Raw genomic sequence first — 14355 nt, forward strand, 5'->3', positions numbered from 1 at the left:
CTTTCATTACCTTCTTAAGGTGGAAGCTTAGGTCATGACTTTCTAAAATAAGCATTTAAAAAATAAATTCCTCTGCAAGGATTGCTTTTGCTGCACTCCTTAGCTTTTAATATACATTTATTTTATTATCTCTGCTTAAAAATATTTTCTATTTTCACTTGTGATTTATTCTTTGACTCATGGATTATTTAAAAGTATTTTATTTAATTTTCAAATATTTGGTGAGGGTTTCTAAACACCTTATTGTTACTAATTTAAATTTAATTAAATTGTCATAGAACACAGTCTCTCTGATTTTAAAATTGTGACATTTATTTACTTTTTTTATGGCCCAGAATTTATTCTATCTTGGTGAAAGTCCCATGTGCATTTGAGAAGAATGTGTCTCCTGCAGTTTTGGAGTATATAGTCTATTATTTTCAATTAGATCATGTTGGTTGATATAGTGATCCAAATCCTCTCTATCTTTTTTGATTTTTTTTCCTTCTTGTTCTATCAGTTATTGAGAGAACATTAAAATCACTGATTAAGATTGTGAATCGGCCTATTTTTCCCTTTATTTCTGTTAAGTTTTGCATTATATTATGAAGCTGTGCTATTAGATACATACATATTTATGTATGTATCTGTCTGATTCTTATGTCTTGATGAATCTATTTTATCATTATGCAATAACTTGCTTTATTTTTGGTAATGTACTTCATCTTACAATCCACTTGGTTTGGTACTAATACATCTCAGCTTTCTTATTCTTAGTAATTAGCCTGGTATGTCTTTCTTCTTACTTTTATTTTCAACTTTTCTATCTATTTAAATTAAAAGTGCAGTTCTTGTAAATAATATACTAATTGGACTTTGCTTTTTTATCCAAGTCTGATAATCTTTATTTAATGTAATTATTTTGATGTGTTTGGGTTTAAATCTGTCACTTTTCTATTTATTTTATCTACTATCTTCTCTGTTACTTGTTCGATTGTTAATTCTTTTCTGTCCTGTTTTGGTTAACTGAGGTTTTTTTTTTGTTTTGTTTTAGTATTATCTACTCTATTAGCCTTTTAGCTCTATTTCTTCATATTGCTATTTTTGTGGTTACTCTAAAGATTGCAATATACATCCTTGACTTATCACAGTCTACTTTGATTTACTAATATGTACTGTTTTTTGTATACTTTGTGCTTTTATTGTCATATGGTTACTTCTACATAAGAGATAAATTCCACAAAGCACCATTATTATTTTTACTATGTTTATTTATTTATTTATTGAGACAGAGTCTCATTCTTGTTGCCCCGGCTAGAGTGCCGTGGCGTCAGCCTAGCTCACAGCAACCTCCAACTCCTGGGCTCAAGCAATCCTCCTGCCTCAGCCTCCTAAGTAGCTGGGACTACAGGCATGCGCCACCATGCCCGGCTAATTTTTTCTATATATATTAGTTGGCCAATTAATTTTTTTCTATTTTTAGTGGAGACAGGGTCTTGCTCTTGCTCAGGCTGGTCTCGAACTCCTAAGCTCAAACAATCTGCCTGCCTTGGCCTCCCAGAGTGCTAGGATTACAGGCGTGAGCCACCACGCCCGGCCTATTTTTACTTTATATAGTCAGTTGTCTTGTACATAGAATTTAAAAAGAGACCATAAAATAATATTTTACATTTGTCTATATATTTATAATTTCCAGAGCTCTTCCTTCCTCTATATCTGAATTGCCATGTTATATATTTCCCTTTAGCCTAAAGAAGAACTTTTAGCATAGGCCAAATGGCAACATGCTACTCAGACTTAATTTATCTGAAAATGTCTTTATTTTATCTTCATTTACTGAATATTGAATTCTAAGTTGACAGTTTTATTTCATCACTTTAGTATGTTCCATTGTCTTCTGTCTTGTATTGTTTCTGATAACAAGTCAGCTGTCATTTTTGTTGTTCTCCTATGTGCATTTTCTCTCCTCCATTGGCTGCTTTTAACCATTTTTCTTTATCTTTGGCTTTCAGAAGTTTGAGTCTATGCTTATGAGTAGTTTTCTTTATACTTTTCTACTTTGGATTCAGAGAGCTTCCTGGATCTGAGGGTTGATTTTTAATCAAATTGGGAAATTTTTCAGTTATTATTTCTTTAATTTTTTTTCTGCTCCATTTTATCTCTCCAGTTTTTCTAAAACTCAAATTACGCATATAGTCATGTGTTGTTTAATGATGGGGATATGTTCTGAGAAACGCGTCGTTAGGTGATTTTGTCATTGTGTGCACAAGATAGAGTGTACTTACACAAACATCGATAGTATAGCCTACTACCTACCTAGGGTACAAACCTGTACAGCATGTGACTGCACTGAATACTGTAGGCAATTGTAACATAATGATAACTATTATGTATCTAAGCGCATCTAAGCATATAAAAGGTACAGTATAAATATAGTATAAAAAGTAAAAATGATAGACCTGTATAGCACACTTACCATGAATGGAGCTTTCAGGACTGTAGTTGATCTGGGTGAGTCAGTATGTGTGTGGTGAGTAAATGTGAAGGCCTAGGACATTATTGTACACTGTTGTAGACTTTTTTTTTTTTGAGACAGAGTCTCTCTTTGTTGCCCAGGCTAGAGTGAGTGCCGTGGCATCAGCCTGGCTCACAGCAACCTCAAACTCCTGGGCTCAAGCGATCCTCCTGCCTCAGCCTCCCGAATAGCTGGGATTACAGGCATGCGCCACCATGCCCGGCTAATTTATATATATATATATATATATATATATATATATATATATTAGTTGGCCAATTAATTTCTTTCTATTTATAGTAGAGACGGGGTCTCGCTCTTGCTCAGGTTGGTTTCGAACTCCTGAGCTCAAACGATCCCCCAGCCTCGGCCTCCCAGAGAGCTAGGATTACAGGCATGAGCCACCTCGCCGGGCCACACTGCTGTAGATTTATAAACACTGTACACTTATACTACACTAAACTTTATAGTTTTCGTTCTTTGATAATAAATTAACCTTAGTTTACTGTAACATTTTTACTTTGTAAACATAAAATTTTAAAATCTTTTGATTCTTATAACACTGAGCTTAAAACACAAACATATTGTACAACTGTGCAAAATATTTTCTTTCTTCCTATCCTTATTCTACAAACTTTTTTCTATTTTTAAAAAATTGTATTTATTTATTTTTTGCCTTTAAAATTTTTTTTTGTTGTTGTTAAAAAACTAAGACACAAACACACACATTAAATTAGGTCTTCACAGGGTCATGATCATCAATATCACTGTCTTCCACCTTCATATCTTGTCCCACCTGAAGGTCTTCAGGGATGATAATGTGTGGCGCTGTCATCTCCTATGATAAAAATGCTTGCTTCTGTAATATCTCCTGAAGGACCTGCCTCAGGCTGTTTTATCATTAACTTTTTGCTTAATAGGTAGAAGGAGTACCTATAAAATAATGGAAACGGTATAGCATAGTAAAATACATAAACCAGTAACATAGTTGTTTATTATCATCAAGTATTATGTACTGTATGTAATCATGGTGTTCTGACACAGTAGCTTTGTTTATACTGATATCACCCCACACATGTGAGTAACATGTTCATAACATGTTCATGAGTAACATGTTCCATGACGTCACTAGGTGATAGGAATTTTTCAGCTCCAGTATAATGTTATGGGACTGCAGTTCTATTATGTGGTCTGTTATTGATCAAAACATTGTTATGTAGCTCATGACTGTGCAGTCAACCACTATAGCCCCACTATTCCACTGGTCACTGGGACTCTGTATACTTTTTTTTCCTCCTTGTGTTTCAGTTTTAGACAGCACAGATCAGTCTTAAAATTCTCTGATCCTTTCTTTTCTTGTGTCCTATCTGCAGTTAACCCAACCCAGTGAATTTTTGATTTAGAGTATTATGTTTTCTACTTCTAGGATTTCCAATTGATTGTTTTTCTTGAAGTTTCCAGTTTGTTCCTATAATTCCCCATCTCTTTTTCCATTATATTCAGCATTCCCTCTACATTTTTTAACATAGTTATCATAGTTACTTTAGAATTCCTGCCTGCTAGTCGCAATGTCAAGATCATTTGTGTGTTTATTTCTATTGAATGGTTGTTTTCTTGGTGTGGATCAAATTTTTCTATTTCTTTGCATGACATTTTTTTACTATGTATTAGGCATTGGTGAAAGATACGTTGCAGAGACTCTTAATTCTGTGGTTTTTTTTTTTTTCTGTCATGAAGGTTAAGTTTGGTTCTAGCAGGTGGCTAGATTATTGGTGGTTCACTTTGAACTAAAGGAGGCTCAATTTGAAAATTACATCAGGGAGTGTTATTTCAGCATTTCTCTTATCCCTAGGTTGCATATTTTAGTCCTGAGACATAGTCTTTACTCCTGTGGAAATTTCAATGGAAACCTGAAGTGTTTTGCCCCTTCAACTTGGTAGGATTCAAATTCCAAACTCGGTTTCCCCTGTGGTGTGTGGCAGCTGAGATTTCTGCTCAGGGCTTTTAGCTGTGCACCTGTTGTTTGGTCCCTGGGCTCCTAGAGGAGTTTATTTGGAGATTTTCCAACTTTCTCTTTTCTGAAGGTTTTCCATTTAGTTTCCAGCTATTCCGGCTGTTCCAAACTCTGTCTGAGTCCTCAGGCAAATACAGCCTCAATTTTCTGCCCGAGTTCCAGACGTCCAGTGCCATGCAGACCGCCTTCACAGGAAACGCTGTTTGAACATGAATCGTGTCTTCTGTGGCTCCTTCTTTCAAGGATCAAAGAACCTGCAGTTTATCCTTGATTTGAGGTCATCCTCCAGTGCCCTTAAATAATGTTTTGAATATTTTGTCACTAGTTTATAATTGTCTGCATGGGATTAGTTCAGTACAAGCCACTGTGCAATTCCTAGAACCAGAACTGCATCACAGGTTTTTAAACAGAGAAGTGGCATGACTAGACTTTTATTTTAAGGAGGTCATTCTGGCAGATGTGTAGTAATCTACAGTATGGGGTAAAGAATGGAAGTAGGAAGACAAAATAGGTTTATTAGCAGAGTCCATGGTACATGATTCCTTAGACTAGACGAGGACAGAGGATGCTGGTTATGACAAATAGGAGTTTGAGATACATTCTTGGCAATATTTGGTGATGGGGGTCGATGAGAAAAAGGGAGGAGTCAGGGATAACCCCCAGATTTCCAGTTTGAGCAACTGGTTGATGACACCATTTACCAAACAGGGAAGACTGAGGAAGGATGAGATTTGGGGAAGAAATCAAGCTTCCTTTTGGATATGTCTCAAGATGACCATAAAACAAACAATTGCCCAGTAAACAATTGAATTTTTAAGTCTGGAGCTCAGGGGAGAGGTCTAATTTAATAGATCTGGCTGCGACAACTGGAGTGAAATGCATGATATGGAGGGAAGGAATGCTGTCTAGGAATTGAGAACTGACAAAAGCTAGTTAGAGCTGGATGCTGACTTTCCAAATTCCAGGTGAAACTGCTAGATGGGAGAGATGAGAGACCCTCAAGGCAAACCTACCTAGAGTTGGGGTGTTCTGGAGAGGTTATCTAACTACTGTTTCCCCCTGCTGTTATTTAGGGTTACAAGGAAGAGAAGAACCCAGGTGAATGCTGCGGAAGGTGTTTGCCTGTGGCTTGCACCATTCGGCTAAGAGGAGGACAGATGGTGACGCTGAAGGTAGGAGCAAGCTGGGCTCAGGTTCCTTCTCATGTCACTGTCTTGTTTCCTGTTTTGAAATCTTCTCTTCAAGAAAGAGGGACTAAGTTTGGTTCGATGTTGGCTTCTTTTTCCACCTCTTTCCAACTTTGTAAAGAACAGATGCATGACTTATGGGAGGCATGGAATTTTCTCTATAATTTATTTTGTTGCTGCTGTTGACTGGAGTGTAGTTGGTGTATGGCCTTGTGATTTGGACTTGGTTGACCAGTAAGATTTTCTCTAGCTTTGCGATTCTGTGAGATGGGACAGGCCACCAGGGTGGAACAAACTCTGATCTCCGATGGCCAGAGCTAGCTGGTGGGGCTGCGAGGCGGAGCCCTTGGTTCATCTCTGCTTTGGTTCTGGATTAGCCAGTTCACGGTTGCTGCATCTCAATCTCCTAAGCATCTAAGCAGTCACCATGGTCGGAGGATTCTCTACATCAGGGCTCCTCAAACTTTGTAAACAGGGGGCCAGTTCACTGTCCCTCAGACCGTTGGAGGGCCGCTGGAGAGTGCGGCGCACATTCCACACCTGCGCACTGTGGGCCCGTACGAGTCGGCTGCTAAGCAGGACAGGCAGCGGCGTCAGAAACACCCGGTGGGCCAGATAAATGTTCTCCTCAGGCTGCATGTGGCCCGCGGGCCGTAGTTTGAGGACCCCTGCTCTACATTCACACAGCTCTGTTCTCAGTAAAGAAGTCATAAAACGGGAAGCCCACTTCTGTTCTGTGTTCTGGGTGTGGGGACTTTGTGTGCTGTCTCATTGTTACGTAGTTCTCCATGTCGCTCCAGCAACCCCAGGGCCGTGGTTAGCAGCGGCTTTGTAACCCAAACCCTGTCTTTGAGCTTGCTCTGCTGACTCTCCCCTTTCCTTCTAGCGTGACGAGACGCTGGAGGATGGCTGCGATAGTCACGTCTGCAGGGTCAACGAGAGGGGAGAGTACATCTGGGAGAAGAGCATCACCAACTGCCCACCCTTTGATGAACACTCTTGTCTGGCTCAGGGAGTGAGTAGCCGAGCTGGGACCCTGCTTTCCCCTTGACTGTCTCAGCCCTTGACTCTGAGAGCAGGGCCCCTCTGTACAGCGTGCAGCCCAGCTCCGACGTGGTTCCCAGTGTCCGAGGCAGATCCCCGACTAGTTCAAGAACAGGTGAAATGACGAGGTCAAAGCCTATCGGAGAGACAGAGTTCTCTGCAGCATGAGGATGCTTTACAAAAGCCCTCCCTCCCGGGAGGCTGCCTCTGTGATCCTTGAACGGGAAGGTGAGAGACCAAACTAATTTCCAGTCTGCCTGGGAATGATGGTCCCGGCGACTCTATCGGAAGGGTATTCAGAATGATCAAAATTGTTTCAGCCTGGTCAGGTGGGGTGGTCCATCTGCTCACACTTGTGACGGGAAGGCGTGCTTTACAGCTGGGATTTATGCTCAGGGCTGTGAGTTCAGAACTAGAAATAGGCCTGGAGTAACCTGAAAGCTGTCCACTATGTACTATTTGTGCCTAACCTGGGCCTTTGCTGTTTTCTTAGGGGAAAGTTATGAAAATTCCAGGCACCTGTTGTGACACATGTGAGTATATTACTAATATCTTGTCCCTTGAAGCCCATTAGATCAGCCATGTTTCTTGATCACTGGCCAGTCATTATATTTAATCTTGAAGGGAACAGCCTTCCCTCGTGGATGTCATTAGACTGCCCTCTGCTCAAATCCCCTTTTAAATGCCTACAGAACAGTCTCTTTCCCCTTTCTCTTCAAACTCCTTACTGTCTCTAGCCTCTTATGCGCCTTTCACCAAAACTACAGAGTCTTTGGTTGCTCATAGTCCTATTATGAGAGAATATCTTCCCTCTCTAACCAGGGCTCCTTGAAGACAGGGACCCTTGATCCATGATGGTGACAGAGCAGGTACTCAGTGCATTTCTATTCACGAGTGTGCTACAGCTCTATGATCTTGACAGAGCAGATACTCAGTTTATGCCTGTTTATGAACGTGGTACTGCTGTCTCGGAGAGGAAGGGAAGACGCCAGCTGGCTAACCATGTGCGCCGTGGGGGCTGCAGCGAACACAGAGTGCCCTCTCAAGGGTTCATAGGGCGGTCTGAGTTTATTACCTCCCCTTCCTCACTCTCAGCGCCTTTGACCTTCCAGTTATGTCATGCCGTTGTTCTAATCACTCACAGCAATAGCTTTGGTGACGGGCTCACCAGTCTGCATATCAGACAATATCCTTCCCGCACGTTCTTGTTGTGCTCATGAACACACTGACTTTCAGGACCCCAGTGCTAATGCTATATCTTCTGAATATAGAATTACTTGTCTGGACTAATATTTTTTGTTTTAGTGTTTTGTTTTGTTTTTTTTTGTTTTTTTTTTTTTTAAATTTTGATGTTGGGTTTACAGGCCCATGCTTATTTTCAGGTAGAAAAAGGGAAAGTGAACACATGAATATCTTCAGTGTTGAATCATTTATTATTTTCTTTCTTTCTTTTCCTTCCTTCCTTCTTCCTTTTCTTTTCTTTCTTTCCTATTGCTTGGTAATTCATTCTTTTCTTGATGGCTTACCCTGACAACCTCTGTAATTGCTGTAACCAAATCACAGATTGAGGAAACACTCTGAAAACATTGCTTTCTATGATTCCCATCTGAATGGCTTAGGAATGGGAAGTCAGGAAGCCGTCAGAGAGATGAATTCTGTCTAGGCACACTGCACATGGAATTTGGTTTAGAGACTGTTATCAACAAAAGCACCAGTAAGGAGCCTTTGAGACCCTTAATAAGGAAAATAAGCCAGGGCCAGGGATTTAAATCTACAGCAAAATAATATAGTATGTTGGCCTAAATATGCTTTTCTTATTCATCCTGTAAATGTAGTTGGCAGGCTTTACCTTTAAAATGAAATTATTGGGAAATTGAGAGGCAGGCTAAATATGTCGTTAGGGTTGATTTAGATCCATCCAAGAGCCATCCAAGAATGGAAAGCTCCTAGTGTTCAGATGGGAATGCTGAGCTGGAATTAAATGTTTGAATTCTCAGTGGGCCAAGTGGAGATTTAGATTTGAATGCCACTAGCTCCTGTTAATAAGGAAACCCATGCCAGCGACCTAGAGACAGCAATACTCAAAAAGGGGCCTTCAGAGGCTCTCAGGGATCTTCTGGGCCCCAGTGGAGGCAGTGAGGGCCCCTCTGTGGGCATGACATTGGCCTTTTCTCTTACCCTAAGGCAGAGCGGGATGGATAATAATTACATTTATTAGCTACTTTGTTGCCCGTTATCTTCTGGTTATAGTTATAAGCAGCACAGAGGCTTGTTCCAGCCGTTATGGCTTTTAGAGTCTATAGTCACTGGCTTTTAGAGTCTACAGTCACGTAAAAGCAAGTCACATTCTTCTACATCACCAAAACACAGTGAATCTAGATTCTTCCTGCAACTAAAACTGTACCATTAAGTGAGTTAAATCCAACAGTTACGAATACGAGGGCTAGAAACAGTTGTGATGAACCAGGATAACTCAATTCCCTCCCTATGGCTGGATTTTCTTATTTATTTATTGTGAAATGGACCTGTTTCCAGCACAGTGAGGGCACTGGGGCGGAAGGGTGTTCTGTAGAACCCCAGGTGCCACCTCTCACCTGTCCTGTAGGTGAGGAGCCCGAATGCAGAGACGTCACTGCCAGGTTGCAGTCGGTCACGGTGGGAAGCTGTCGGTCTGAGGAGGAAGTGGACATTTACTACTGCCAGGTAAGGGTCTCTGGCTTCGATAAGGCCTGAGTGGGGAGGGCTGAGTCTCTTTGTTTGGACATGTCTCTTTAATTACATTCTAGGAAGATGTGGAAAATTCACAGAGAGGAGAAGGGAAAGAGACTGGAAGCGTTTTTTTCTTAAGTAAATGTTTTATTGAAATAACTGGGATCTTTTGATCCCAGGAGGAAAAAAATACCGGGGAAAGACTCAATGAGTCCTTAATGATTGCGGAGAGTTATTTGGGGGCTGTATTTCCTGTAGATCAATCAAACAGGCATAACAATTGCAGCTAGAGGGATCTGGGTGTGATATTACCCTAGAATAGAGGAAATGTCAGACTTCCCTGAGATCCGCCTTTACAGACTGCCTAGCTGTCCTGGGTGTCTGTGGGCGAGGCGGGGCCCGCCTTGCCTGGAGGGTGGGGGGAGGAAGCAGGCTGCCTCAGAGTCCTGCCCACCCAGGGCCACTCACCATTACGCTGCCCTGCCCCCTCTGCCCCCTTGCAGGGCAAGTGTGCCAGCAAAGCCTTGTACTCCATTGACACCAAGGACGTGCAGGACCAGTGCTCCTGCTGCTCCCCGACGCGGACGGAGCCCGTGCGAGTGCCCCTGCGCTGTGCCAACGGCTCCGTGGTGTACCACGAGGTCCTCAACGCCATGCAGTGCAGGTGCTCCCCCAGGAAGTGCAGCCAGTGAGGCCCGCGCAGCCGCTGCCCGCCTCGGCCCAACCGGCCCGACTCGTCCTCTGCATGTTCTGCTCTGTGCCCGCCCGGGCCGCAATAAAGGCCAGGCTCTCCTCTCGCAACAGGCTGCTGGTGCTCTGTGTCTTTAGGCTGGGACAGGGACCGTGGGCTGAGGCTGAGTCCTGAGGCTGGTTCTGAGGCCCCATCCGACAGCACTGCAGCCCCAGTGTCTGGGGAGGGACCGCCAGCCTGTGGGAAAGAGTGGTGCCTTGGCCCCACGGGGTGGGAGGGCAGAGCGTGGGGCAGGCTTCAGACACTCGGCCCAGTGGCCCCGGGGAAAAGGGATTTGCTCAGGAACGTTGAGTTCTCCAAGCTGCGAATTGAGGGGCTTCTGACCATAGCAGGGGGTGGGCCCGGGGCCAGGGTCCTGCTGAGGTAGACTCGGCAGTTGTCAGTGTGGCTGACAGTGTGGAGAAGCCATTTGGCCGGGTGACGGGACCCCGTGTCCCCTCAGTGGCCTCTGTGGGGGAGCAGTGCTGAGGACAGAGGGACCTGGAAACAGGTGCTGGCAGGCGCAGCGGTGTGGCTCTGCCACAGGCTTGGCCGTCTCGGGGAGCCCAGGCTTGGAGGCAGACCTGGGCTCCCCCTGTGGCCCTTACTCCACCGTGTGGCCTCGTACAAGCCCCTTCATGGTTTTCAGACTCAGTTTCCTTGAGAACAGGAATGTTAGTCTCATTCATGGGACGCAAAGGATAAAGCACTTCAGCCTAAAATAAAGCCTGAAAGTGCTTAGGTAACTGCAAATTGTTCTAGAATAACATAAGAAGTGACAAGAATAGAAACGAGGACATCAAGGCTCAAGTGGGGAACGGGTGACTGTAGTGCCGACGGCAGAGCATTGGGGATTTCTTCCATCCCGAGGGCTGCGAGGGCTGAGTTCCTTTTGGGCTTTATGCGGTATGTCAAGGCCCTACCTCTCCAGACATCTTTCTGTGGAAGAGGAAGAAGAGGGAGAGGTGTAGACAACACCAAACATCACCTAGTCCCCTCATCGCTAACCGGTACTGTCACTCGCAGAGATTGTCCCTCCTTAAAATTTGTGAAAAGCGTTCACATGTATGCACTGGCAAGATGGTAGAGACCTAGCTGGGGAGAGAGCAGCCATGAGAATGAGGGAGATGTCCTGGATGCGCTAGGAGTTCAAAGGAGATTGATTTTCATTTCAAATTCTTAAAACACGGGAGAGACGCAGCTCATCGAAAATAATGGACTGTGGAGCTGGGGTTTAGAGGTCGTCTAATCCACCGTCCCTCCCCTTCCCTCCCCATTGACAAATGATGAAAGCAGCTCAGAGAACTCAAATGACTTGCCAAAGGTCACACAGATGCTGGGTGGTAGGGACAGGTTCAGAGCCCAGGTGCTTGGACACCTGGACAAGAACCCCCAGGCCACTCCACTGGAGCCACACGGTCTCCCGCTTACAGGTTCTTTCCTCGCCACCAGGGCAGCCAGTGCATTTCTAGGCCTCCACGACTTCCGTTATCGTCTAGGATTAACTTCAAAAGAAGCTGCATTGCAGGAAAATGGCATAGATTATGTTGAGTAGGTTTAGTGGGGAGTTTAGTGGGATAGAGGGAGGAAAGAATGGATAGAAGTTTTATATAACTGTTCAATAATTCAAAGGTTGTCATCTCTGCATCTATCACCCTACCCCTAACTTTGAGTAGCCTCTAAGGTCTCTCTTAGTAGGAAACCAGATCCAGAGACAGGGAATTAACTGTCACTCTTCTGACCGATCACCTAACACTCTAGCTGGGGACAAGGTGCCACTGGAGGCATCAGCCACAGAGAAACCCAGCAGGGAGGCTGCCTCTTCTGCATAAGCTGTCCATTTTCCTACGGCCTGTGCCTTGACAGCCTGGACGTCTCATACTCGCTGATAGGACGTTTTACCATCCATAACAAAGCGGACTCAGGAAAACTGCGTGTTTTGATTAAGAAAAATAAAAACAATGTAGGGAGCTGGATAAAAAGGATGCAGAAAGAGAAACTGGCGGAAGTAGCGCTCCTGTGTGTGTGTGTGTGTGTGTGTGTGTGTGTGTGTGTGAAGTGTCTCAGCAGCCTTCCTTTAGTTACAGATACTCCAAAGGCGGGGGTTGCGCCTGATCTCAGGGACCCTCTCATTTGCTCACTCTCAGACCAGATGAGGCAGAATCCCCCAAAGTGAGTGTTTTGGGGGAGTCTCATGCAAGGAGTACACAGGGAGGAAGAAAGTGCTGGAGGGAGAGGAGAAAGGTCGTGGATGAAGGCGCAATGGTGAAAGTGTTCCCAATCCTTTGGGATGGCAGAGACATGGAGAAGTGTCCCTGGAAGTAAAGGAGGAGAAGGGCGTTGTTAGGGAAAGCAGCTGAATAGCAAAGTATTATGACAGACTGCCTGTCCTAAAACTTTATTGGTATTACATCCTACTGCTACGTATTACATTAGTAATACATAATAATAGGGCGGGCTGCCTGCTTTGGGATCCTGGGATCCTCCTAGAGGCAATTTACTTGACTTTAGCACTTCAGTCTACTCATCTGTAAAATGGGTATACTGCAGTATTCATCTCATAGAATTATTTTTAGGAGTAAAATAGCTACCATAGGTAAAGCGCTGAGAAGGGTGTCTGACAAAGAGAAAGTCCAGTGGAAATGTTAGCCATTGTGACTCGCAAGGCCAGAATAAAGGCTGGGTTGGGGCACCATACTTTCTGGTTTTGCTTCTGTTCTGCCCTTGACTGTGCTGTTGTACACCTACGCCCCTTACTTGCTGCCTCAGCGTCCTCATCTGTGAAATGGGGAGCAGTTGTCACCAGCTTCCCTCAGTGTGGGGGAGACAAGTCTCCACAGCTAACGGTGGGTGATCACAATAGCATGCTGGACCTTAAGGTGACACTCGTTCATTCCGGGGGCCGTGGCAATAATGACTTTGTTTTGCTCCGGGGCATCTTGGAGTTGTGGATATCATCATCCAGAATGGTCCTTGCTCGTCTTCTCTTCCATCCCTCTGCCCACGGCCACGAACCTGAACCATCCCAGGAGAGGCACTGGTTCCCTGGGGACGGGGCTTCCGTAGTCTACCTCTGCAGCCGTCCTTACCCTGTCCTAGCGTCTCAGGGGGACGCTCTCATAAAACCTGCCCCTTCCCCTGCCCCTGGCGGCCCCTCTTCCCGCCCTACTGCCCCTTGCACACCTATTCCCCGAGTCCTGCTCCTTTTTGTCCGTCTTAATCTAGGGCAAGGTGAGGACACTGGTGCGAGGCAGAGCGAAGGCAGGTGCGAGGGGTCTGTGCAGGGGCTAGCAGCTGGGCTGTCCCCTAGACAGAGGGTGACCCTGTGGGGCGGCGGGAAGGAGGCTTTGCTGGCAGGATTGGAAACTAATCAGCCAGACGGTTCATGAGATAATCCGGCTGAATTTTTACGCTGAACCAGGTTGTGAGGGGCCTCCCGGGCGGAGGGGAGCAGGCGGCACTGACTGTCCGGGCCCAGCTCGGCGAGCCCGCGCGTCTCCTGGGCTCCCCGGCGGACCGCGCTCCTGCCCGACGCCGGCCATGGCGCGGGTGCGCCCGGCGCTCGGAGAGCGCGCTGTGCCCGGCGGCGCGGGCGGGCGGGCGGGCGCGGGGGGAGGCGGCGGCGGCGGGGCGGGCGCGCCCGGAGGAGCTGAGCCGCGATGGAATTAGCCCGCGGCGGCGTAAGCCTGTCCAGAAGCGCGCGCGGCCGCGCGGCCGCCAGGGTTCCGCGTCCCGAGCGCCCGCGCCATGGCTGCCCCCGCGCTGCGCGGTGAGTCCGCCCCGCCCGACGGCCTCGGCGCCCCCGGGTCGCAGGAGGGAGGGGCGGGGGAGGGGGAAGCCATCCTAACTCCTGCCCGTCGGGATCCGTGACCCCAGGCGAACCCAGACGGGGTGGCGCGAGAAGCTGACCCCTTTTCCCCAGGGCAGGGAAGCGGAGGGACGCCTGGGCCATTTCCCAGACGCTTACTTTTACGGAGGAGAGCGAAGGTGGGACGAGAGGCAGAGGACAGGCAGAGGACGGTGCAGCGCCTTCTCGGTGCTTGGTGACCAACTCCTACCGCTGCTGCGGACTCTGCCTCTTGTGAAAAGTCTTTGGGGTGTTCAGTTTGGGGTATCTGAGGGTAAGTGAACAACTAGCCGGGTTTGATTCAGTGACAGTCTGCTGAGGACGGAGCAA

General features: G+C 45.9%; 1 protein-coding gene across 1 annotated transcript in view; it reads left to right on the forward strand.

The window, feature by feature from the left end:
• VWF (von Willebrand factor) overlaps positions 1-10249 on the forward strand; it is a 147147-nt gene extending 136898 nt beyond the window's left edge. Inside the window, exons 48-52 of the mRNA XM_012760580.2 lie at positions 5582-5680; positions 6582-6710; positions 7233-7272; positions 9345-9442; positions 9952-10249. Of these exons, the coding sequence (XP_012616034.2) occupies positions 5582-5680; positions 6582-6710; positions 7233-7272; positions 9345-9442; positions 9952-10140 (555 nt within the window). The 3' untranslated portion in view covers positions 10141-10249. The remainder of the gene's footprint in view (positions 1-5581; positions 5681-6581; positions 6711-7232; positions 7273-9344; positions 9443-9951) is intronic.
• The last annotated feature ends 4106 nt before the right edge of the window (positions 10250-14355 follow it).

Source organism: Microcebus murinus, chromosome 10 (genome assembly GCF_040939455.1).
Source record: "Microcebus murinus isolate Inina chromosome 10, M.murinus_Inina_mat1.0, whole genome shotgun sequence".
NCBI lineage: Eukaryota > Metazoa > Chordata > Mammalia > Primates > Cheirogaleidae > Microcebus > Microcebus murinus.